Source organism: Vanacampus margaritifer, chromosome 1, assembly GCF_051991255.1.
Source record: "Vanacampus margaritifer isolate UIUO_Vmar chromosome 1, RoL_Vmar_1.0, whole genome shotgun sequence".
NCBI classification, from domain to species: domain Eukaryota; kingdom Metazoa; phylum Chordata; class Actinopteri; order Syngnathiformes; family Syngnathidae; genus Vanacampus; species Vanacampus margaritifer.
In genome coordinates, this window is record NC_135432.1 from 65,272,894 (window position 1) to 65,299,835 (window position 26,942).

General features: G+C 40.1%; 1 protein-coding gene across 6 annotated transcripts; it reads left to right on the top strand.

Moving 5' to 3' along the window:
• Nucleotides 1–463: 463 nt before the first annotated feature.
• Nucleotides 464–26,942, top strand: slc7a14a (solute carrier family 7 member 14a). 6 transcript variants are annotated; one of them, XM_077562109.1, is made up of 13 exons: nt 464–837; nt 3,108–3,235; nt 10,685–11,124; nt 11,276–11,435; nt 14,834–15,267; nt 17,477–17,713; nt 18,214–18,431; nt 19,098–19,244; nt 19,455–19,663; nt 20,929–21,076; nt 21,998–22,484; nt 22,716–22,952; nt 23,942–26,942. In XM_077562109.1, the coding sequence occupies exons 5-13, from the start codon at nt 14,961–14,963 to the stop codon at nt 24,205–24,207; spliced, it is 2,256 nt and encodes a 751-aa protein (XP_077418235.1). In that variant the 5' UTR covers nt 464–837; nt 3,108–3,235; nt 10,685–11,124; nt 11,276–11,435; nt 14,834–14,960; the 3' UTR covers nt 24,208–26,942. The 6 variants fall into 6 exon arrangements, with proteins under 6 accessions (XP_077418235.1, XP_077418243.1, XP_077418216.1 ...); XM_077562117.1 differs by having other exon boundaries at nt 11,074–11,124; XM_077562090.1 differs by having other exon boundaries at nt 11,074–11,435.

The window sequence follows — 26,942 nt, forward strand, 5'->3', positions numbered from 1 at the left end:
TGAAATCAATCTCAGCGCTACGTAATGGGAGAGTATCGAGTGTAGCTAACAAGCACATCTAATCAACTGTGCTACAGTTGTTTAATTGTGACAGAAAGAAAACCATTTCTTGTTTTGGGGAAAGAAACAGGAGGCAGTTGAGAGAGAGGGAGCTAGCTTTAGCTAGCACTAGCATTCAATCATTTGGATGCTGCTACCAGGAAGTGAAAGTTAGGGGCTAGTTTTGGCGGTCTTAGTTGAAACTGCTTGGCCTGTGAGTCAGTTGAGAGTTGTTTCGATTCATTTATAACCGTTAGAACAAATTCCTAATGACACTTAGAACTAAGTAGTACTAACTAAGCTAAGGTACATTTTAAGATTAGCAATAGATATTCCATGTCAAGTGGCAGCAGAATCAACTTCCCTTCATGTAATGAGCAAAATAATCCAATTGTTTGCCCGGGGACAGACAGACAATCATGATAGACGCAAAGATCAAAACTTGATAGAAAAAAGACAAAAACAAACATTGTCAACACAGATCTGCTCAAAGATGCCAGATCAAAGATCAAAGCTCAAAGATGAAATTGGGAAGTTACCCACAGTTCCTTGCGGGACAGGACCGCATTCAGGGAGGAAAGATGAACGGCGAGGTCCACGTGAAGCAAGTCACTTCAGACAAGTGGACCAAGGGGGGTGGGGGGGGGGGGGTTAGGTTTTAGGCTTCCGGTAGTCAAGAACGATGATGAGGATCGTGGCTCCAGCTCAACCGCCGGTTCCAGCCACAGGGCGCCGGGATCCGGGATCCGGGATCCAGGATCAGGCAGGAGGAGATGAAGCAGAAGCGGCCCAACTCGGGTAAGACGACCAAAAGTAATGTACTTCCCATTTTAGATGTTCAAAGACAAATAAGGATTGCTGTGTGTGTGTGTGTATATATATATATATTAGGGGTGTGAATTGCCCAGTACCTTTTGATTCGTATCACGATTCATAGGTCACGATTCAATCCCGATACGAATCTTTAAATTGATTATTGCGATTTTTTATTTTTATTTTTTTAACTCAAATTTAGAAAATACTAATCAGTAAAATTGTACATGTACACTGTAAGCTTTGAATGAAAATGTATTTATCTGAAAGTTCAGGTTGCAGTCTGTTTCATGTTTGAACAGCACTGAAATCAAATATTAAGGCTTAATGTTCCACTAATATAACATTCGTCCATGATTAATGTGTAAATCCTAACCCTGTGATCCTGTTGAATATTCCCATAAAAAAATTGGTGTTTAAAAATAGTTTCGATTACATATTGAATCGATTTGAGAAATGTGCGCTGTAATATCGCGATATATTGCCGAATTGAACACCCCTAATATATATATATATATATATATATATATATATATATATATATATATATATATATATATAGTGATGATTTTTTTAATCGTAATTAATTGATGACTTCAATAGTTAACTTCATTCCTCACAAATTTTATACCTGTTCGAAATGTACAATAAAATGTAAAAAAAATAAAAAAATCCCCAAGTTTCCATACTCTTGTTAACATAAAAGTAGAAAAAAAAAGTTAAACTAATTGGAAATAGGGCTGCTTAAAACTTAAAATGTATGCACTCATTTGGACACCCCTAATATATATATATATATATATATATATATAAATAAAGTTCTAAGGTGGTGGCGTTTTTCTGCATGTGGGCGGATGTAACGCAGCTCATATGTTGGTTGTGTTTGTGGATGCAGGACGACAGGGAGCGGCTATAAAAACAGCGAGGGCCAGGGTCCGCTCAGGAGGGGGTTGGGGGATTGGCTCGGCCCGCTGGGGGGGTGGGTGGGGGGGGGTTGCATGAGCCTGACGCTGACCTAGTTTGCCGATTTCTTGACTTTGACCTTTATGGCCTTTTGCAAATGTCACGCTGAGATGTCCATTTGTCTCTTATTTGTATCCAAACAGTTAGCAGCCTGTTAACAAAGGAGTACATCACTTACTGAACAGCTCGCCGGTCGAACTTTGGAGCGTGTGAGTGCGGAGGAAGTCGTGTTTTATCTCCCAGTATGAACAACATTGAACTTGAAAGCCTGTTTTCACTACTGTGTGTCTTGTGTGTAGCGCAGGGAGCGCAAACACGCAGCACACAACAGTGGTCTTGCTTATCTTGGCCCCGTGTCTGTTTTCCCGCTCTCCATCCTTCGGCCCCCACCGAATGCCTTGTCTATCGGAGATCAAAGGCTAAAAAGTACGCCGCCTCCGTCCATCGGCCATTTTCGCCACCTTCCAAGACGGTTGCGCCTTATGGACAAAAATGAGACCATTTTGGGGGGGGATGGAGAATCGATTTATGCAAATGAGCTTCTGATTTGAACCTCGAGAAACTGCTCTCATGTGTTGAGCCGTGCATTTCTTCACTGTAAACAACATTGTTGAGTTTGTGACTTGAGATTTTGTCCTCGAGGTGAACCGGTGGTGTCGGGTTTGGAGGAAGTCCATCTGTTTCTTTGACAGGCCACCGGTGTTATAAAATAAATAAATAAATAAATCTGGGGGAGGAGCTGCAGGCAGTTGAACAAACAATTAGCCAATATTCTGCCATGGGTGGGTTCATGTGCCTCTATTCATTTTTTTTCAAAATAAAAATATGTACTGTAGTGAGCGGTTTGAATTTGTAATAACAGGGTTGGCCACTAGATGGCGAGAAACCTAATTGGGTCAAATGCCATCTTTTTGGGTATAATAGGAAGCTTTTTTTTTTTTTTCCTCTCACAAGAGCTATTGACAGTTCATTTGAGGAGTTACCCCCCCCCCCATTTTTTTATTTTATTTTTTTATAGTTTTCTAAATAAATTAAATATTTTTTTTGTTCCACATGTCTACAAATGTCAATGCTATTTTTATTTATTTATTCATTTGTTAAACACATTTTTGACCACTCCAAGATGACGATGCATTCCATGTTTTTTTTTTTTTTTTTTTTTGGGGGGGAGAGCTCAGTATTGATCATTTGACATGTCATCATCATTGTTCTCCCTTTTTTTTTTTTTTTTTTTTTTTAAATATTTTTGCATTCCATGTTAATGTTAAGGTTGATCAAACGTGGCCTTTTAGGCCTGAAAACATTTTGTAGGTCGAAGGATTCCACCTGATTGCGATTGTCGACGCACCTGCGATGATGCTGAGGGGACGCACCGGAGACGCGTTGCTGCACGCCCCCGAACCTGCACCGTGTTATCCAGGTGAGCAATCCAACCTGTTCATTTGGGGATTATATAATAACAATATTTGGACTCCGTATCGCTCAACTTGGCCAACAAAGTAACAATCACGGTAATAAACGCATTGTTTAATTAATCGCGTCGGATGAGCGTTATGACTCGCCAAACATCCGCCGACTAATTACTGAGGCGCAAAGTCCACAATTTGAGCACATCTAATTTCTCTGCCTCCATCTTGATAAAAAAAAAACCCTCATGAAATCCTCACCATCTGTTGTTCCCTGCCTGATCCGTCTCCAAGCGTCACTTTTCTTGAGTGTGTTTGTGGCTTTGTGTTCGTGTATAAATGCTTTTTGGGAGTTTGCATGTGTTGGTGTGTTTGCACGTGTATTTAGGAAAATGACAGTAAGTCAAACTATAAAACAAAAAGATTTAGGATCAAGTGCCTTTGATGACTGTTGTTTGCTTTTGTAAAGTATCAAAGCATCAGGGCAAGTGCATGCACAAACTTTGATGTGCTTCAACTGACACTGTTTTTTAAAAAAAAAAGAGTGTTAAATTAGAAGTTGAATATAAGATAATAGAAGATACCAATGTGACATTCAGACATTTGATCAATTTTCTCCTTTATTGCATATTTTTTTCTATATTTGTCCACCCTAGAAAAGAAAGTGCAAAAAAAAAAACTTTAGAACAAATTTTTGAAATACAGTAAATACAAATTCTTCATTTGTTCACTATTTTTCCTTTCCTAAATTAGTATCCAAAATCATCACAAAATCTCAATTCAATGCAATATTTGTGCACCAAATTATTACTCAACTCAACTCACGATCAATCAATAAATGTTTCTTTTTCAAGTCAAATGTTTGTTTCTTCGGGGATTACAAAAAAAAAAACTTCAGTCCGCTCAATTTTAAAAACTATTTTTGAAAAAAATGATGAAGAATAAAGTTTGATTTTGTAAATAACTCAAAAATAAAGTACCCTGCCCCCTCCCCCACAAAACCAGGCGTTTAACAGTATTACAGTAGAACTAGAAGGTACTTTTTTTTTTTTTTTTTTTTACATTTTGCAACCAAAAAAAAGACACAATAGATTGTGCCAACTGCAAATGTTGATCGGCGCAAGGCGATCCGCCTCATCTGGCTCCAGTTTGAATCCACTGATTTGATCTTGGCCTGCATGACGCGCCGGCGACCAATCAGACCCTTCCTGTCGGCTCCTGTCACTCGAGCTCATGTTGGGATGTTAATCACTTCCTGCCCTGTAATCCAATCGGTTGCTTGGACTACCGCCCTTTATTAGATTTGTAAAAACACAACTGGATGTGCACTCAGTAGCAAAGTAATCCTGCACTTGCCTTGTTTTTTTTTTTTTGCACGTGTTAAGAATGTCCCTTTAGCTACTAAAAAGTATGAAAACAAGCCAAGCATAAGACGAGGGGGGGGGGGCTTGTTTTAGTTGATTGAACACGATAACACAAACTGACAAAAAGGCAAAAAATACTTCACAACAACAAAAACCTCTTCAATCAAGGAACAAACAAAAACTACTTGACAAGTACTCAATAAAACCACAAAAAAGTGATACAAACTCAAATACAACTCAAATTACACTATTTAGCATTGGTCAATGAAACAAAAGCAATTTACGCAACAATAATGCAAAATCAACTCAACACAAAAAATACTCGGTATGCTAACTTCTTGCGCAGGCAAGAACTACTCAATATTAACATGAATGCTAATAGATACCAAGATAATCTCACCAAAACTAATAACACAACAGTTGTGTGATGCTAAGGAAGTTAGCATTTCTTCCTTACTGACTAAAGAGCTTTGTATGTCCCAACACTCTGGTGGTTGCTGCCCCCTAATGGCTTGGAGGACAATTGTAGCGTATTGTGCTTCAACTTTTTTTTACTTTTTACATGTGTTTTCTTTTATCATGATCTTTTATTCACAAATCGTCTGTTTCAAATAAGACCTTTGACCCTCCCAGGGTCCATTCTTCTGACCTTGGTGGTTTCTATTTCCAGGCTCTGACAACACTTAATTGGCACTTAGACAAATGTCCATTTATTTGCCCATCCTGTCTTTGGACGCCATTGTTTGCCTATTTAAACCAAATGTCATGATGACAAAAGTCACTAAACATTTTTACAAGTGCATTTTGTCGTGATGAATTCGTGAGCCATGAAAAAAGTTTTTTTTTTTTTTTATTCCGCTCATTTTGTCTTTTTTTAGTCGCTCCTGGAGAAAAAGTTAGCACTTTCATGGCATGCAAACAAAAAATAATGACAGACTTTTAAGATTTTTGTCTCTTTTTTTGTTGCTTAATTTCATTCGACATTGTGCTGCTCCCTCTGTTGCACCTACCGTGGCCACCTGGGGGCAGTACAATGAAGTGCATCTGAAATGTATTGATATCACTTCTTCCACATTTTGCTGGTACAGCCTTACTCAAAAATGGATTCATTCATTTTTCTCTCAAAATGATACACAAAGCACCACGTCATGAAAGTGTGCTCAAAGTTATTGTTAAATTTTTTTTACAAACAAATTGTGGAGAAAATGAAGTGTTATGGATACAGTGCAAACTGGAATGTGTTCACATCACTTCATTTCTTTCACATTGGGTTTTTACAGCCTCCAAAATGGATTCAAGTCATTGTTTACTCTCAAATTATGACCACACGTCATGAAAATGTGCATTTAAAAAAAAAAAAATCCAAATGTATTTAAAAAAATCCAAAAATAGAACAAATTGTGGGAAAAAAATGAAGTGTAGTGAATACAGAGCATCTGGAATGTCACATCATTTCATTTCTTCCACATTTTGTGCTTTCAGTCGGACTCCAAAATGGATTCCATTCACCAAGATTATCATTCAATTAAATTTTTGCAAATGTGTAAATAAAAAATTAAAAAAAATAAAGTTATTTTTTACATTTGTGGAGAAAATGATTTGCTGTGAATACAGTGCATCCAAAAAGTATTCACCTCACTTCATTTCTTCCACATTTTGTCCTTACAGCCAAATGGATGATTTTTTTTTTTTCCCGTCAAAATTTTTGCAAATGTATTACAAAATGTGATGAAAATGATTTGTTGTGAATACAGTGCATTCAAAATGTATTCACATCATTTCATTTCTTTCACATTTTGTGCTTTCAGTCTGACTCCAAAATGGACCCCGCCCGCCCCCGCTCCCAAAAATATACACACAACATATTTAAAATGTGAAAAAAGACATTGTTTTAAGATTTGAGGCTACTCATTAGCGTTTTCCATTATGAGTTGGCATTAAGATTTCAAAGGCTTGAAATGAACAATTGAGCAACAGCTTTTCTGTTCTCATCCTAAAAAAAATATTTTTAAAAAAAGTGGCGGAAGTGATGAAAATATTGCTCCTTCAGGAGCTTCTAATCTCAATGAATCACGCTGACCACTAACTGACTCCCCACCCACACACACGCCGGAGGTGTGTGTGTGTGGGTGTGTGATGAGTCACGCCCGACCTTCGGGTGCATTTCCTGGACGGGTAAACAGCTCCTCGCCGTTCTGTCGTGAGGAGCCGAAAGCTCCGAAGACAAAGCGCGCTCGTTACTCACTTGACGCTGTCCCGCATTCAAACAATACCCTTCAAACTGATGGCTCCCAAAAATACAAAATCATGTAAAATACAAAAAATAAATCCAAAAAATAAATCCAAAAAATAAATACAAAAAATAAATACAAAAAATAAATACAAAAAATAAATACAAAAAATAAATACAAAAAATAAATACAAAAAATAAATACAAAAATGGACCAACCCACTACTTGGGTCATTTTGATCCAATTTTGAGTTGTCAAGACAACCTTCATTTTGGATTGCTTTGTGTATCAAAACATTTTTTTTGTTGTTTTTGTACAGAAAGTCAAACTGACCCAAGTAGCAGGTCGGGCAAATTCTTGACCAAAATTGGGTTTTATTTCGACCCTATCAGTTTTAAAAGTCAAGTCTGGGAAATGTTTGGGGCTACAAGCAACAATAGATTTTTCAGGTTAAAAATATATTGTGAAACAAATAATAATCAAATGTGAATATAAAGTAGTTCATTTTAAATAAATGAATGTATTATGTTTTTTAAACAAAAAATATTGGTTTAATTATAATTGTTTTAATAATAGATTATGTTAATGTTTATTGTAATTAATCGCATGACTTCACTAGTTAACTCACGATTAATCACAAATTTTATATCTGTTCTAAATAAACAATGAAAAAAAATTCTAGGTTTTCACACTCTTGTTAACAAAAGTGGAAAAAAAATGTTAAACTAATAGAAATAGTTTAACTGAATTTTTGACGTCTATAGCCGTCAATGGCAATGAATGAGTTAAAAAAGACGCTGAACTCAAACTGCTCTTTTTTTCTTTTCTTTTTTTTAATACCACACATGAGACAATAATAATGTAATTAGTTCTCAGACTTGCACCAAAAAAATCCGCATTTGCAGTTCATATTGACATTAGCCATCATATGACCGAATGGGTTACGAAATGTACTTTTGCTGGAAAACGCGTCACACAGTCCAATAAATGAAAAATCCAATTTGATCATATGTTCAAAGGAGTGTGCTTTATCTTGATCGTATTTTTACGACGCCATCTTCACTTATCTCATTCAAATGCATCGCAATGTAGCACACAAATGGAAAGATTTACCTTTGGAGTTGAAACGAACTTACTTGAACCTCCAGAAGCCAAACTCATTTTTAGTCGCATCATTGGAAAAATCATTTCAAATCTCTGCCATCTGGAGCTAATCCAAACAAATCTCACGTTCCGATTGGTCATTGTGCCATTTGTGTGCGTGTGTGTGTGTGTGTGTGTCGCCATGGCTGCCGGGCGCCATCCCATAATGTTCTGCAGGTGTTCATTTGACTGAGGCCGTCGTTATCGGTGCCTCGGGTTCTAAAGCACACAAACAAAACAAAGGTAACGATGTCAGCGCGTGTGTGCGTATGTGTGCATCTCTTCCTGTAGCGCATAGTGAATTAGTGGTTAGTTAGAGTCAGGAGATGTGGGTTCGAATCCCGTTTCACCCGCATTCCACAAACATGCATGTTAGCGTCATTGCTAAATTGCCCTTAGATGTGAGTGTGAATGCATTTTTGTCTGTATGTGCATTGTGATTGGCTGACGATCTCAGAACAGTTTAAAAGTTATACAATTTAATAATGCATCTATTTGTGGAGACTGCGGTCATGTTGTATTTTACAATTTTTAAAATGTTACTTCATGTTAAAGATTACATAGCTCATAAAATGAAATGAAAAATGCACTGAGCTGTTACCAATGCCTTACAAATGCAATTATGCCATCTAGTGGCAGAAAAATGACCTCAACATAAATCAATATCATACTTGTTTTTCTGTTTGTTTTTTTTACAGTACACTACATCTTTTTAATTTTAACTCAATTTTATAAATTAATATGAAATGTCTGTATAGTTCAACATTTTTTCCACTTTTATGTTAACAAGAGTATGAAAACTAAGATTTTTTTAAATTGTACATTTCATTGTAAAATTAGCAGATATAAAATGTGTGATTAATCGTGAGTTAACTATTGAAATCATGCGATTAATTAGGATAAATTTTTTTAATGACCTGACACCTAAATAGGGGTGTCAGACGATTAATAATTTTTTTCTCTCTTTCTTCTCTATAGACGAGCCAAGACATTTTAAGCCATTGTCAAAAAGGCTCCAGTAACATTTTGTCATTGTGGAAATACGATTCAATTAATCAAATTCGACCGATTAAGACTTTATTCAGCCTTCCTCTTCCTATTTTGTGTGTGCGCGTTGGTCCCCCTGCGAAAGGGTCAGCAATGCCCCGTGGCCCGGTGACCGCGTCAGACAGCAATGCATTATGGGTAGTGGCACTCGGGTCGCACAGCTGTCCCGCCGCCGAGGGCTCGCTGGAAGTGTCACGCGACATTTGCTTACGCCGTGTTTGTGAGAACGTCAGAGCGAGCACGCGCGGATGCTCGTTTGCACTGCTAGCATGCTACATGCTAATTAGCATGTTTTGAAAGATGTCAGTGATGGGGTTGAAAGTTGTTTTTTTTATTGTTACGTTTATTGTGATGCAATCTTGGTAGCATTTCGTATAAAATAAAAATAAAATATTTGTATCAATCTATTGATTTGTTTTTAAGTTTTTAAATGGCCTTTTCCTTATCTTTTTTTTGTGGGGGAAGTTTTGTGCTATTTTTTCACAAAATACAAATGTAAACATGAATAACAACAACAAATATGTATTTGTTTAATGTTATTATTTAGCAGCGTTCGCTACGAAAGACCAAGATCAACATGCAGCAAACGGCTCGTGATGAATATTTGACGAGAAAAGCGTCTTCTCACTCCTTGATGACATTAAACATCAATCAGGCACATCCCCCTGCCCTAAATCAAAATGTCAACCCCCGCCCCCCCGTATTTGACCTTTAGCATCCACTCAGCAGTTTTTTTATTTTTTTTGCTACAGTTCCATGTAAACTCAATCTCTCTTAAAATAGAAAGAGTCGCATTATGTTGTCGCAATACACCAGAGGGATCTGTGAACTGAAATGCCAGGATGAGGCAGACATTTTGTATTCAAACAAGACCAAATAGCAAAATGGATGTCGAAAAGTATTGATTTTGTGAAAGGGTCGAAACTACTGCCATGTTTTTATCGTTTCTGCGACTGCATAAAGACACCTGCCTTGCCTTTACTCGGATTGGTTAAAACTAAAATCAAAAACTTTCTGAAAACGGGACTTTTTCTAGCATGGGATACATTTACACATATAAAAACACAGTGACATAGAAAAATTACTCAATTTGAAATGTCTTTACTTTTATACACCAATATATGGAAATGACCCAAACACAAACTGTCATTTTTCCTCACTTCATTTTTTACATAAAATACTGCTGTTCATTTCAGTCGTGTATTTTTTATTTATTTTTTTGCCATTAATTTAGCTGTTCCATCAAAAATGCAGGATTTATGTTTTTATGTTGTAAATTTAATTCAATTCAATAATAAAATATTTAAAAATCGAGAAATATTTTTATGTTTGAATCAAACAATGTATTTTATCAAAAATGTTTTCTCAATTAAAATTCAATTTACAATAAAAAACAACAAAAATGAGTAAAACAGTTTCAAACATTTTACATGTAAGTTTACTGCACATATTTGTAATATTGATTCGGAATCAGGGAAACTATATTAAACATATTAATAATTGCATAGCCTATATTAGATTTTTATGTATTTATTTGATTAAATGGGCCAATTGGTTGCTTTTTAGTTCAAAGTGAGGGTACAAGGATTTACAGTTTTTATCACATTATTATTTGTATTTAGATGTTTTTCTTAGATCCAGCAGACGCCTTAAAAAGAAAAAGTGTCTTTCCCATAAGGAGAATGTGGCACGCTTCGCTCCAGATCCGCACCGCAATCGTTGGATTTCTCGCTTTCGCCCGCGCCCCTCCCTTGCGCAAAGTTTCTCGTCGCCCGTCCAAGTCATCCTCGGCGTCGATCTGCTCGCCGGCAAACAATCGGCCGCCAAAGCAAAGCCCGCCGGCGCACGTCAGTGCGTTTACGGGCAGCCACAAGACCGCAAATCGCCTCATACCCGCTGCAGCGGATTGGAACAGGAAGGAAGGAGGAAAAAAACGTTCATGCACGCGCGCGCGCGCAGGTTCGTGAATGATTTAAAGCTCTTTGCATCATCGTCCCCTCCCTCCCATGCACTCCCCCCCCCCCTCCTCCCTCCTCTTCCTCCCCCTCCTCCCTCCTCTTCCTCCAGCCCGGAGATGCTGCTGCTGATGCGGGCATCGTTTCATCCAGCCATGCCGCAGTGAGTCCCCCCACGTTCCCTCCTTTTTCCTCCTCCTCTTCCTCTCCTGCCATCTTCCCGTCACTTTTTCTTTACCTTTAACCCTCCCTCCATTGTTGTGCTTTCCACCCGGCGCGCACGCACGCACAACGCGTCTGGGATCGGCTAAAAGGTGATGCTGCTGCTGCTGCAACGGGCGTGTTGTTGTCGTCCTCCCCGCCGCCACCGTCACCAGCAGCCGGGCACGCGCGCCTCACCTTGACCGGACAGGAGGCGCAGAGAGGCGGCGCGGGAGTGCGCGAAGACGGGGTGGAACCTTTTTTTGCACGCGGGTGAGTTGAATCGATGACGCTATACGTTTTTTTTTTTCCCGTCCAGCCAGCAATTGTTGACCACGTGACATCATGTGTCACCCTTCACAAGTGGGCTAATCCCTCTTGACATGGCCCCGCTCTCTCTCTCTCTCTCTCTCTCTCTCTCTCTCTCTCTCTCTCTCTCTCTCTCTCTCTCTCTCTCTCTCTCTCTCTCTCTCTCTGTCTCGCCACAGGTGCTAAATTGAAAATGAGTTGGGCTAGCGTTTAGCACGTCTGACTCGCAGTACTGAGATTCTCGGTTCGAAAGTGGACTTTCCGTCAGCATTTCCATGTGCAGTCGTATTGAATGAATACGAATTTATACGAATTGGTTCAATGACCTTCATGATGGTTTCAAGATTGTATTAGTGTTCTGAGATCATTTAAACCTGGATTGAGGTTTCTATAATTCAGGGTTGAAGCTATGGGGGAAATTTTAAGGTTTTGGGTTTCAAGCCAGGGTTAAAATATATATATAGATATAGATAGATAGATAAAAAAGTGTTACATTTCTAGTCAAGTTTCAAATTAAGGTTTTAAACTTTTGGAATAAAGTTCCGGATTAGAATTTGAACCCAAGTGAAATGAGATTTGGAAGCCAGGGGTGGGGTTTCAAATGAGGGTTTCAAGACAGGGTTAAGAGCTGGTCTTAAATTTGGATTGATGTTTCAAATTAGTTTTGAATTTTTTTGGATCAAGTTTTGAAATTGGGGCTTGAAGCCGGTGTTGGGATTTCCAGTTAAGGTCTCAAATTTGATTAAGGTTTCAAATGAGTATATGGAAAGTTAAGGGTATGGTTTAAAATGAGGGTTTTATTATAATTATGATATTATATATATATATAATATTTTATGTAATAATAACAATAATTATTATTATTATGGTTCTTATTATTATGGATCAGAATGAGTCAGTCAGACGTCACATTTGATGATGAGGAAGTCAAAAACAAAACGTGAGCAAGTGGAAGCCGCGGATTACGTAACAGACAAATTTAGAAACAGCAGATTGTGCGCGCACACACACACACACACACACACACACAGTCCCTGAAGACATCCTCACATCAGAGGGCACTTGCTGGTGTATACGTAGCCTAGCTTGCTAACGTTGCAGTACACGTTTGCGGCCCCTCCCGTACCAGATGCCACGCCCCAATTAGTGCGTCGACAACTAATCAATGTCTGCCTTTTCGTGAAAAAAATAAAAGCACATCAAGTTGTCCTGATTTCATGTCATGAACATGGCTGAGCCCATTTGGATCTCTGTCGCTAACCAAAACAGCAACACATACTTTTCCAACGTTTGGATCGAGATTTCAAATGAGGGTTAGAAACCAAGATTAGTGGTTCAAATGTGGGTTTCAAGACATGGTTGGAGTTTGCAATTAGCGTTACAAACTAGCCTTTGCTAAAATTGAAGTCTCTCTCTCTCTCTCTCTCTCTCTCTCTCTGCCATCCACTTCACACACGCGCACGCACACACGTAAGTATCTGCCTATCCATTCACGTACACGTTCAAACAACAATTGTCTGTCCGTTCGCGTATTGGCCTCATGGTTGGAAAATGCCCTTATGGGAGCGTGCGTGTTGTTATCGCTTGCTTGCAAATGACACTTTGTTTGCCTTTAGGAGATAATAGTCGCCCCCCCCCCCCTCAGTCCCCCCCCCCCCCTCAGTCCCCCCCCCCCCCCCCCCCTCATCTTCACTGTTGGCAAAGCGGGAGGCGCATGGAACACCTGCCGCACGCCTGCCACGCTTTGTCTTGCCTTGTTTGGCCCTCGTAGGACTCTTCAAACACACACACACGCACGCACGCACGCACACACGCTCCCACTCGGGGCCCAGGCTATTTCCTGGAAATTCCAAATGTTTTGGCGGCAGACAAACAAATTGGTTTGCTCAAAACATCAGCAATCATAAGCGGAGTGGTTGATATTACAGCCGAGTGGCGACGTGGGCGTGCGGCTCGTCGCTGAGTGTTTGCTCACTAAACCTCCAGAGTGCAGGTTGATGTGAAGTCAAGAGACCAGACCACACTTGCAATTTGATGCTTAATGACTCTCTTCTCGCTCTCTCTCTCGCTCGCTCTTCTTTTTTTTTTTTTTTTACAGCAAGCGCCAGGTGCACACTATTGAGAGTTGAAAAAAAAAATCAGATCAGCTCATGTTGTTTTGTACAAAATTTGAAAAGTTCAGTCTAAAAACAAAAATAACCCAACTATGGGTCAAAAATGGACCGATCCTCTACTTAGGTCTATTCGACCCAACTTTGAGTCAAGAAATGGGTCTTTTAGTGTATAGCAATATATATAATATAATAATAATAAAAATAATATTCTAGTCAGGTCCTTTACTTGGGTAGAAAAAAATCGGTCATTTTGTATAAAACAACACAGAAAGTTGGGTCAAATTGACCCATGAAGTGGATCAGTCCATTTTTTTTTTTATCCATAATTGGATTACTTTTCACCCAACTGTTTTTAGAGTGTTGGGTTAAATAAATAACCCAGAAAAAATGGGTTGTTAAAAAAAATGGTGGGGTTATTACAGTAATTTGACCCAACTGTTGGGGTTGAATGAATAGCCCAAATGTTGTATTTTTCACCCCACTGTTTATAATAGAGTGTACAACCTTAAAACTGATGGGTCAAAAATAACCCCATTTTGGATGAAAATTGGACCAACCCACTACTTGGGTCAATTTGACCCAACTTTGGGTTCTTTTTTTGGTCAAATTTTTGACGAAAGCTGGGTTATTTTTGAGCCAGCCAACATTGAGTAAGAGTGGATGTTGTCAAATGTGACATGTACATACATCTAATGTGTAACAACCCAGAAATTGGGTTACAAAAAAATCCTAATCGGATTATTTTGTGTAAAACAACACAAAAGACATTTTGTGTTTTTTTTCTTTCTTTCTAAAACATTCCAAAAAGTTGTGTTGTTTTGTGGTTTATTTATTCGGCCCAACTTTTTGGGTTAAATAAATAACCCCAAATGTTGGGTCAGTCCTTTTGTCCCAATTTCAGTTATTTTTCAGATTACTGTTTTTAAAGTGTTGCATGTGGGTGGATCATGCTGTTAACATTTTCGGTTTCACCAATCAATGGGACTCATGTCCGAAAGTAAACTCTAAAAACAAATGGGTCAAAAATAAACAAAAATGGGTCAAATGGGGATTGACCCAACTTTCCGAGTTTTTCATTTATAACACCTCACCCAAATTTTAGGGTTTAAAAACACACACAAAAAGTTGGGTCAGTCCATTTCTAACAATTTTGGGCTGTTTTTGACCCAATAGTTTCTAGAGTGCGGCCATTTTGGTTTGAAGCTGTATGTTTGGCTCAAATGATGAATGTGCTTGTTTTGCTGTTAGGTCATTTCTCACCATGTGGGGACCAAAACTCCAGTGAACCAAGACAAGATAGTGATCTCATCTTCAGAATAACGACCCTCCATCTCCAATCAAAGAAAGATTTCTCCTTGGACTCCACACTGTCGGCATGAGCGGCCTGGCAGGCAAGCTGGACCCCCGGCGAGTCCAATGGGGCGCCAAGTGGCACACTTTTACGTCGCGCGTCCTGAGAACCAAGCCAGTGGAGTCCATGCTGGACTCGGCCACGTCCGGCACGGGCCCGCACGGCACCCGGCTGGCCCGCGTGCTCTCCACCGTGGATCTGGTGTCGCTCGGCGTGGGCAGCTGTGTGGGCACGGGAATGTACGTGGTGTCGGGCCTGGTGGCCAAAGAGATGGCCGGCCCCGGCGTCATCGTGTCCTTCATCATTGCCGCCGTGGCCTCCATTTTGTCAGGTAAGAGAGTCGCTCTCTTTTCCGGCTGCCTCATTAATACAAACTAATACTGACACTATTCAATTTCTTACCAATTTTTTACCGTTTGTTGATACTCGCTACATATTTTAAGCATATTTTTCTAGCTGCTCGACCAACCAATCAGAGGATGGAATAATGCTGACATCATCGAGAGGGCTGGCCCTGTGAGGACGAATTAGAATTTTAAAGTCCCTTTGCTAATCTAGTTTAAATGACATGCCCAGCACTACTAATTCTGAAGATGCTGGGCAGATTAGGTTGACATGGCAACACATAGAGGCTGAAATATAATTGGACCCCCCCCCCCCCAAAAAAAAAAACACAACAACAACAACCCCAACATCTACATACACATAATGGCAACAGTACAGTCAAAGAAATGCTACAAAATGAGGTTATCAATTAATACAATTTCATGAAACAAATATTAGAATTTAGATTGTACATTTAGGTCAGTGTTTCACCACCACATAACTTTTGCCTAAAGAACGTCTGCTATCTTAATCATAACATATAAAGTGAAAGCCATAAACAGGGCTAATGGGGATAAATTTGGAGTAGTTGTTTACCTTCAAACAACTGCTACTTTCATAACTTTGTTGAACGAAAGTCCGCTAGCTCAATGCTAACATGTAAAGTGAAAAGCCATGGACAGGGCTAATGGGGATTAGCATACATTTGCAGTAGTTGTATACTTTCAAACAACTGCTACTTTCATAACTTTGTTGAACGAAAGCCCGATAGCTCAATGCTAACATATAAAGTGAAAAGCCATGGACAGGGCTAATGGGGATTAGCATACATTTGCAGTAGTGATATACTTTCAAACAACTGCTACTTTCATAACTTTGTTGAACGAAAGTCCGCTAGCTCAATGCTAACATGTAAAGTAAAAAGCCATGGACAAGGCTAATGGAGATTAGCATACATTTGCAGTAGTGATATACTTTCAAACAACTGCTACTTTCATAACTTTGTTGAACGAAAGTCCGCTAGCTCAATGCTAACATATAAAGTGAAAAGCCATGGACAGGGCTAATGGGGATTAGCATACATTTGCAGTAGTGATATACTTTCAAACAACTGCTACTTTCATAACTTTGTTGAACGAAAGCCCGATAGCTCAATGCTAACATGTAAAGTGAAAAGCCATGGACAAGGCTAATGGAGATTAGCATACATTTGTAGTAGTTATATACCTTCAAACAACTGCTACTTTCATAACTTTGTTGAACGAAAGTCCGCTAGCTCAATGCTAACATATAAAGTGAAAAGCCATGGACAGGGCTAATGGGGATTAGCATACATTTGCAGTAGTGATATACTTTCAAACAACTGCTACTTTCATAACTTTGTTGAACGAAAGCCCGATAGCTCAATGCTAACATGTAAAGTGAAAAGCCATGGACAAGGCTAATGGAGATTAGCATACATTTGTAGTAGTTATATACCTTCAAACAACTGCTACTTTCATAACTTTGTTGAACGAAAGTCCGCTAGCTCAATGCTAACATATAAAGTGAAAAGCCATGGACAGGGCTAATGGGGATTAGCATACATTTGCAGTAGTGATATACTTTCAAACAACTGCTACTTTCATAACTTTGTTGAACGAAAGTCCGCTAGCTCAATGCTAACATGTAAAGTAAAAAGCCATGGACAAGGCTAATGGAGATTAGCATACATTGGCAGTAGTTGTATACCATCAAACAACTGCTACTTTCATAACTTTGTTGAACGAAAGTCCGCTAGCTTCAATGCTAAGATGTAAAGTGAAAAGCCATGGACAAGGCTAATGGAGATTAGCATACATTTGTAGTAGTTATATACCTTCAAACAACTGCTACTTTCATAACTTTGTCGAAAGGATGTCATATAAAGTGAAATACTATAGACAAGCTAATGGGGATTAGAATAAATTTGCGGTAGTTGTTTACTTTCAAACAACTGCTACTTCCTTAACTTTGTTGGATAAAAAGTCCGCAAGCTTAATGCTAACATGTAAATGCCATACAACACAAACAAGCGTAACTTATATTGATATATTGACAGGCTCTATTAATGAACCTTGAACTTAGTTGGGTTGAGGAAATGAAAGAAACGTTTCTCTTCTTTTGTCTGAATGTGTTGCAAACGTTTGTTAGCGGGGCGGAGCGTTTGTGTCCAACGTGCACCTCTCGTGTGACAGGAGTGTGCTACGCCGAGTTTGGCGTGCGCGTGCCAAAGACCACCGGCTCGGCCTACACGTACAGCTACGTGACGGTGGGCGAGTGCGTGGCCTTCTTCATCGGCTGGAACCTGATCCTGGAGTACCTGATCGGCACGGCGGCGGGCGCCTCGGCGCTCAGCAGCATGGCCGACTCGCTGGCCAACCACAGCATCAGCGGCTTCATGACCACGCACATCGGCACGCTCAGCGGCTTCGGTGAGTCGAATATTGGTGTGTTTTTTCCAAATGTACGTACCCCCAAAGCGATAGACCGCAAATAGCGTGCAAACAGAATATTAGTAGACAGCACCGATCGTTTCCCAGATGGTCAAGTGGGGAGCAGTGCGTGTTTTTTTAATTGCAAAACTGAAGGATGTGCTGTCATGTGGCGGGCCCGTCGCCTGGCAACACGCGTATCGCATCACCCGAGCTCGGCCCAGCTCCCTTTGTTGGCTTTCTTGTTTGTGCAGAAGCACTGCATCAGCAGCAAACGTCGACTGCGAAGCCGTTTGGCCACTAATAGGACGTTATTTTGCGACATTTTCATGATGACTCAGCGATTCCGATGAAGACACCCGAGGAACCTCGTAAAGATATTGACACAGCGTTTAGTCAAAATAAAGATTGTACATAACCAATATTCAATGACTTATTAGATTGATTTTAACGGTGTGGACAAACGATATACTGTGAGTTTTGGTGTGTGTTGCGGTTAGGTAAAGGAGAGCAGTCGTACCCGGACCTGCTGGCGCTGCTGATCGCGCTGCTGGTGACGGTGATCGTGGCGCTCGGGGTGAAGAACTCTGTGGGCTTCAACAACGTGCTGAACGTCATCAACCTGCTGGTGTGGCTCTTCTTGATGGTGGCCGGGCTCTTCTTCGTCAACGGCGATAACTGGGACGACGGCAGGTTCCTGCCTTTCGGCTGGTCCGGGGTAAGTGACAACGGAGAGGACGGATTCGGAGGCAGCCAAGATTATTTTTCATTTACATTTTTTTTTATTGGTTGTAATTTATGCAGGCTCGGTTCAAAGTAAGCCACAGACAAAATGTTTTATTTTATTCAAATGGATTTAGTGGTTATTTTATTTTCATTTTCGCCTTAATTTTCATGTTATAAAGATTGATTTTGACATTTTATTTATTTTTATTATTTATTTGTTTTCATTTTATTTTAAAATATTTGTATTTTTATTATAATTTTTCAAAATGTTTTACTGTACTGTTTATTTTCATTTTATATTTTATATGACAGAAATATTTTTAATTAAATTTTTTTTTACTGTACCGTTTATTTTTATTTTATGTCAGAAATATTTTTGATTTATTATTATTTTTTACTGTACTGTTTTTTATCACAGAATTGTTTAAAAATGTTAAAAAAAATTATAAAATATATATTTCTGTAATAAAATAAAAATAAACAGTTCAGTATTTTATTATTATTATTTTCATTTTATAAGATATAAATAATTGTTTTTATTGAAAATGGTTTACTGTTTATTTTTTTATAAAAAAATAAAATAAAAATACAAACATTTAATAAAAAATGAATGCATTTCAAACATACTTTTTCTGTGTGCCGCGTGTCGCCGCCGCAGGTGATGCAAGGCGCCGCCACGTGCTTCTACGCCTTCATCGGCTTCGACATCATCGCCACGACGGGAGAGGAAGCCAAAAGTCCCAACACGTCCATCCCGTACGCCATCACCGCCTCGCTGGTCACGTGCCTCACGGCGTACGTGTCGGTAGGTTGCCGTGGAAACCGCACACCTACAGCCTCCGAAGCGCAGCACACTACAACTGTCTGCATCTTAGTTTGTGATCCTGACATGTCGGGTGATGGTTGCCATGGCAACCGAGGCATAGCTGCGGCGGAATACGAAATTTGAATTGCTCTCCCGTCCGCCCTCCCTAATTCATTCATGCGTCAACGTGCGGTCTGCTTTTGCCGGCAGGTGTCGGTCATCCTGACCCTGATGGTCCCCTACGACCAGATCGACGCCGACGCCCCCCTGATGGAGATGTTCGCCACGCACGGCTGCATGTTCGCCAAGTACATCGTGGCGGTGGGCTCCATCGCCGGCCTCACCGTCTCGCTGCTGGGCTCGCTCTTCCCCATGCCGAGGGTCATCTACGCCATGGCGGGCGACGGGCTGCTCTTCAAGTCAGTGCTCGCTCGCCGGCTTTTTGGACTTCTCAAACTGTTGCCGGCAAAACTCTCCTTTTGTCTAAATGAAGCTCCTCAGCTCATTCCACAAAGCTCCTTGGCACCAAGATTGTATAAGATAGCAGCAACAAACTGCTTTTGTCTAAATGAAGCTCCTCAAATCACTCCAACATACTTCCTTAGTTCCTAACCCCCTCTTAAACTCTAACCAAGATGCTACAAAATGGCGGCTAATCACTACTTTTGGACCAAATACAGTTCCTCCCTATGCTGTAACATAGTTCCTTGGCAACAAGTTGCTACAAAATGGCATCAAAGCCCTACTTTTGTCTAAATGATGATCCTCAACTCACTCTTAGCATAGGCCCATGGCACCAAGATTCTACAAAATGGCGGCAAAGCACTACTTTTGGACCAAATGAAGCCCCTCCCCTTGCTATAACAGTTTGTCAGAACCACGGTGCTACAAGATGGCAGCAAAAACTACTTTTGTCTAGTCCCACGGCACGGAGATGCTACAAATTAGCAGCAAAGCACTACTTTTGGCCCACATACAGCGTCTTCCTTCACTATAGCCTAGTTTCTTGGCATCAAAATGCTACAAGATGGCATCAAAGCCCTCCTTTTGTCTTAATGAAGATCCTCAACTCATTCCACCATTGGCACCAAGATTCTACAAAATAGTGGCACTACTTTTGGACCAAATAAAGCTTCTCCCCTTACTATGACATAGTTCCTCAGAACCACGATGCTACAAGATGGCAGCAAAACCCTACTTATGTCTAAATGAAGATCCTCAACTCACTCCAGCATAGTTACTTGGCACCAAGATGCTAAAAATGGTGCCAAAGCACTACTTTTAGCCTAAATACAGCCCTTCCTTTCACTATAACATAATTCCTGGGCACCAAAATGTTACAAAATAGCAGCAAATAACTACTTTTGTCTAAATGAAGCTCCTCAACTCACTTAAACATACTTTCTTGTCACCAAGATGCCACAAAATGGCGGCAAAACCTTTTGGGGGGGTCTAAATGATGCTCCTCAATTCTCTTGAAAATATCTTATTGGCACCAAAATTGTACAATAAAGCAAAAATGTTGATTTCTTTGACTTGAGCACAAAAAAAAGGTGTTTTTCAACAAACACGGGTCAAAGGTCATAGAATAGGTTCCAAAATTAAAATGAGCAAATATTGTTGTTGATTTAGCAAAAACTGAATTGCAAATGTTCATGATTTCACTGTACACGCCTCTCCGCAGGTTCTTGGCTCACGTGTCTTCGTACACGGAGACCCCCGCCGTGGCGTGCGTGGTGTCGGGCTTCCTGGCCGCACTCTTGTCCCTGCTGGTCAGCCTCAGAGATCTCATCGAGATGATGTCCATCGGCACGCTGCTGGCCTACACTCTGGTCAGGACGCCATCGACAACATCTTCATCAAACTTCTGACAAAACACACAAAATGACCCAAATTGTATGCTAGCTCATGTGCTAGCTTAGCTGCTCTGTAAATACAGAAGAGCCTTGATGCATTCAATGCTGCATGGATTTTAAAGTATCCTACGTAGCTATTGATGTTGATAATAAATACATAAACAGGTGCTAGCGTTAGCTTAGCTTGTGTGCTTGACGGGACTGTATTACACTCCCCATTCTCCTTTTTGTTTGCAGCGCTCCATTTTCTTGCTGCCCTTAGTCTCTTCCTGGATTAAGTTGATCTTAGAAGTGTTTTTGTTTTGAGTGATGCATAAAAAATGATGATAATTGACAAATGTGCTAATGTTAGTTTAGCCTGGGATGGCTCCTTAGCTTCTTAGCGCCATTAAACTCCACAGTCTCCACTTTGCTGCAGTGCTCCAGTTTTCCGCTGCTCCCAAACTCCTCTTGGGTAAAACTAAACTTTCGTTAAGAGTGATGCACTTAAGGTCGCATGGATTTTGCAATTTCATACCCTCTGTCAGTCAGAAATGCTGAAAATAATAATAATCACATGTGCTAATGTTAGCTTAGCCTGGGATGGCTCCTTAGCTTCTTAGCGCCATTAAACTCCACAGTCTCCACTTTGCTGCAGTGCTCCAGTTTTCCGCTGCTCCCGAACTCCTCTTGGATAAAATCTTTTGTAAAGAGTGATGCGTTTAGGGCCACATGGATTTGACCACTTCTGACCCTCTGTCTAACGTTAGCTTAGGTTCCTTAGCGGCATTCAATGCTGCAGTCTCTACTTTCCCACCGTTCTCCAGTTTCTCGCTGCCCTCAGTCTCCTCTCGGATAACAAAAACGTGCATTTCATCACGAGCAAAGTGATCAATTACATGTTGTGTCCTCGTGCAGGTGAGTCTGTGCGTCCTCCTGCTGCGCTACCAGCCCGAGGGCGACATCCACGGCTTCGTCAACTTCCTGTCCGAGGAGCAGAAGGCCAAGAGGAAGGAAGGCGTCCTGGCCGAGTGCGAGAAGGACGCGTGCTCGCCGAGCCGCGACGACGGCGAGGAGACCACCAACACGTGCGGCGCCAAGAACCTGCCGTCCCTGGGCGACAACGAGATGCTGATCGGCAAACCCGACAAGAACGCCTACGCCGCCGGCCACCCCAACTACGGCACCGTCGACATGGGCAGCGGCATCGAGGCCGAAGAGTCGGAGGGCGGCGCCACACGCCGGTTCAAGAAACTGCTGGGGCCCCGTTACTACACCCTGAGGATCCGATTGGGACTTCCGGGCAAGATGGACCGGCCCACCGCCGCTACGGGGAAGACCGTCACCGTTTGTGTGCTGCTGCTCTTCGTCTTCATGTTCGTTTTCTGCTCCTTTATCATATTTGGTAAGTAGGTCACGTCTCATTGTAATCTTTAATGGCGACAAGATTTTCAAGAATGAGGTCATCTCTTGATGCTGAAACGATGCAAATGTCCCCATTTTGGGACTAATAAATGGTATTTAACCTCATCTAATTCAATCTGCTCATTTCCAGAATAAATTCCACATTTTTTTTGTGGGAAAATTCAAACGTCTGCATTTTTTTCCCCCTTGGTGGTGAAAATGCGTTGTCCAGGTGCGAGCAGCATCGGTGAGGGTCGCTGGTGGGCTCTGCTCCTCCTGATCTTGTTGGCGGCGGTGCTGGCCCTGCTGGTGGTCGTCATCCTGCAGCAGCCGGAGAACCCCAAGCGGCTGCCCTACATGGCGCCCTGCGTGCCCTTCGTGCCGGCCTCCGCCATGCTGGTCAACATCTACCTCATGCTCAAACTGTCCGCCATCACCTGGATACGATTCTCCGTATGGTGTCTCGTAGGTGAGTAAAATACAATTAAAATTCAATTTCACATGAATCATTCAATAATATGAATAAAACGAAAAATGTGGTTGCTATTTTTTGGGTTATTTATTTTACCCACGTGGCGGTTAGTCCCTTTTTAACCCATCATTTATTTATTTATTTTTTCACCTATCTGGTTAGAAAAACAATATTGTTTTATTTTTCAAGAAAATACTGCAGCAATTTTTTTGGTGTGTTTAATTAGCGCTTGAACATGAATTTTGGGACGGGGTTGCATTGTTTTTGCACAATAGTGTACGATAGAAAGAACTCTTAAAAATATTTTAGGTCAAAAATAATGTAAATTGGGTCAAAAAAGAGACCAATCCAAACTTCATTTGATGTCAAAAGTTGGTAAATAAGCAACCCAAAAAATTGGGGTTCAACAGATAACCCAATTTGATTCAAAAAGGGGCTGAATCGGTACTTGGGTCAATTTGACCAACTTTCAAAATTGGGTTAATTTGTGCAAAAGCGACCTAATTCTTTGGATTGTTTTGTGTAAAGCAACCCAGAACGTTGGGTCAAATTGACCCAATTATTGGCCAATCCCTTTTTTGCGGTATTTTTTGACCCAACTGTTTTTGGAGTGAAAGAAACATCATCTTGCTTCACTTTAGGGACCGACCCAAGATTTGGGGTTAATTATTTAACCCGACTATTGTGATTATATGAATAACCCAAAAAGTTGTTTTTTTGACCCAATCATTCATTTAAGCCCAAAAGTTAAGTTGAATGAATAACTTTGGGTTATTCAACTTTTTGGGTTATCCATTTAACCCTGATAATTGGGTTAGATGAATCACCCAAAAAGTTAGGTCACCCTCTTTGACCCAATTTGGGTTAATTTTGACATTTATTTTTTTTTTTAACCGTAAAGCAAGATAAAATTTCTTGGATTTCCTGTAAAGTTGTTATTTTGTAAACGCGAGGATTGCCCCCCTCTTTGTTCATATCCCCGGCAGGCGTGCTTATCTACTTTGGCTACGGCATGTGGAATAGCACCTTGGAGATCACGGCGCGGGAGAACGAGGCACACGCCTCCACCTACCAGCGCTACGACCAAGGCGTGGACGAGGGCTTCTGCGGCTTCGACGACGACTTTTACCCGCCGCCCGAGGTCACGTCGGGCCCGCCGAGCCGGGCGCCGCAAGCCCAGCCGGAGAGCGACGGGACACCCGTTCGAAAGCCCGGCGCCGCCCTGGTGGAGGAGGACCCCATGGATTACTGAAGGGGCGGATTTTTTTTCCCAAATCTGGCTGGAGTGGTGGGCCGGGTGCGAGTTTGGCGGTCAGTGTCGCGAGCGTGCATGCCAGCATGTTGGGTGGTTTGCTGTTTGTGTGGTGGGCTCCGTGGGCGAGATTTTCCCACTGACTTGTCTTTCACCGGGTTTCCACTAAAACCAAAAAAAACAAACAAAAAAAAACATGCTCCTAAACACTGATAGCAAAGTGCAGACATGGCGGCAGATAAGTGTGGAAGAGGGCATGATTCATCGCAGCAGATTGCCGTGCTTACTTTGCTAGTTGGCACCGAGGACAAGTCAGCATGTTTTCTTGTCGGAGTAAAAATACAAAATAAAGTAAACGCGAGATGGGCAAACTTTTGATCAAGGGCCCCATTTGATTTTTAAATAGGACACATTTGGTTCATTCATACATCCTTAAAACTGTTGAGTCAAATTTTCACCCAAAAGTGGGTCAATTTGACCCAAAGTGACCCAAGTAAAATTTTTAATTAAGTTAAATGTTTTTAACCAAATTGGGTTATTTTTGACCCAGCAGTTTTTAATAAGATAAAAAAAAAAAATGTTTATTTATTTGTCAGCTAAATTATAACTAAAACACCAATTATTCTTCTTTTTGTTTCATGTTTTTGTAAACAATAAATTATAATAAATTGAATAAGTGGAATGAAAAAAAAAATGGAATAATGCAGGAATATATTTTAAATAAGATTTAGACTCATTGTTTTTGTTTTGTTAGAGTTTCGATTTAATTTTAATGCTACTTATCTAATTATTCAGTTTAAAAATGTTACATGTATTTGTGAAATGTTTTTTTGATAGTATTTTACACGAAATCAAATATGATATAAATGAGTAAAAAAAATGCAAAAATTAATAGGTCTTAATTAATTCAAGGAGCAAAATAATCCATACTGTTTTTGAATTTGTTAATTATAATTAATATAGTTGTAATTAACCATTTATTTCATGAGATGAATAAATAAAAATAAATACAAATGATTTCATGCATTTTAATCAACCCAATTTAGGGAAAACAATTCTTGATGCTTATGGTTATATTTATATTTATATATATTATTTTGAATTCTTTTTTAACTGTTAAATGTACACATCAATCATATATTTTTAATGTTTACATTTTATTCACAGTAAATTGATGCACCAAGTAACAAATCAGAACTTTTAATGATGTAATTTTTTAAGTTTAACGTCCTCTTCTTTGCTAACCCTTCCTCTTTTTATTTATTTATTTATTTTTCTAATCCCAAACAAGCAAAAGGAATGAACAGCAAGTTTTGATGTTCTCACAATTTGTACTCGGACTCACTTTGCTTGCGATAGTGCCTTCATGTTCTGTGATGGGATGTTTGTTTGTTTTTTGTTTTGTTTTGGCACTTAGTGTTCATGTTTTTAGTTCCTTTTTAGTGTTTGTTATGTTCCGCATGTGGCACTCGCTTCCCGTGCAAGATGTTTTTGTTGAAAAGTAGATGTCATTGCTTTCTGGTTCTTTGCCGTCTTTTGCGTGCGCATGCCTTTTGAACGATACTCTACACTTCTTGCTGCTTCCTCTAATTCCTTCATAATGCCTGGGATTGGTTTCTTGGGGAATTCTAAATATCGATGTTGCCAAAAGAGCGGTTCTCGTCCACACGGCCACGAGGAGTATTCTCAAAAGTTATCTTGGAGGACAGAAGGTGGTGGTCTTTGCTGCATCTGTTCCCTTTTTCAAGGTGAAGCCTTATTGTCAAATGCACTAAATCGAAGGCTAAGCCCCGCCCTACCTCTGCCCATGTCACGTGATCGCAAAAGCCCCGCCCCTCTACCATTTCGTGACCGTGCGAAGGTTCCAAATGGACAATAACATGCACCAACTCACTACGCCCGTGTACCTTAATCACCTCCCAACTCAGCCAAAGGCAGTCGCAGCTCGGCCAAAATAACGACGACACATTCAGGCACCGGCGAGCCTCACATGCTGGATTGTAAAAATGCTGTGTGTGTGCGTGTGTGTGTGCGTGTGTGTGTGTTGAGTGTGAAGCATGCTATTCACGCACGAGACTGTCACTGTCGTTCTGCATGTGGTGGTAACTACGGCAACAGAAATGATTACATGCACATTGTCGCTAGTCAATGAGCTCTTTTTGAACATTTCGGAGGAAATTATACGAAAAAAGTCATGTGCTAAAATTGGCAACTCAAGAGTCAATTTAGAGTTCAGGTGTACAAAAAGTGAAATAATTTATTGACAATTTTTTGTGTTTTTTTTTTTTTTTTTTTTAAAGCGTAACCAACAAAGAAACAAAATAAAATTTTGGGCTTGATGAAAAGTTAACCGCTAAATTAGTGAATGAAAGTGATAAAAAGTTTGTTTAAAGGAAATTGTGAAAAAAAAAAGTGCTGAATTAGCAAATTGTGAAAAAACTGAACCACTGACTCAATAATTCTGGAAAAACACGTCAGGCTATTCAAGTTTTAAATTGGAAATTTAAAAAAATCCAATTTTTTTTTTAAATTTCCTTTTTTTTTTCTTTTTTTTTTTTAAAAAGGAGAGCAATGATGATGTCAAATCGAATGAACAATACTGAGCTCTCCTGAAAAAAGGAAAAAAAAAAGGAAAAGAAAAATTGGATTGTCAAAAAAACTGCCACACTCAACTAAATATTTCGGACCCAAAAATGTATCTTGAGATTCTATGATGTCGCTAAAAAACACAACAA

Excerpts from the sequence above, each read along its gene's own strand:
- slc7a14a (XM_077562073.1), top strand. The coding sequence starts at position 15,002 with ATGGGGCGCCAAGTGGCACACTTTTACGTCGCGCGTCCTGAGAACCAA. Across the intron at positions 18,432-19,097 it reads TGCCTTTCGGCTGGTCCGGG|GTGATGCAAGGCGCCGCCAC; the intron begins GTAAGTGACAAC and ends TCGCCGCCGCAG. Across the intron at positions 19,245-19,454 it reads GCCTCACGGCGTACGTGTCG|GTGTCGGTCATCCTGACCCT; the intron begins GTAGGTTGCCGT and ends TTTTGCCGGCAG.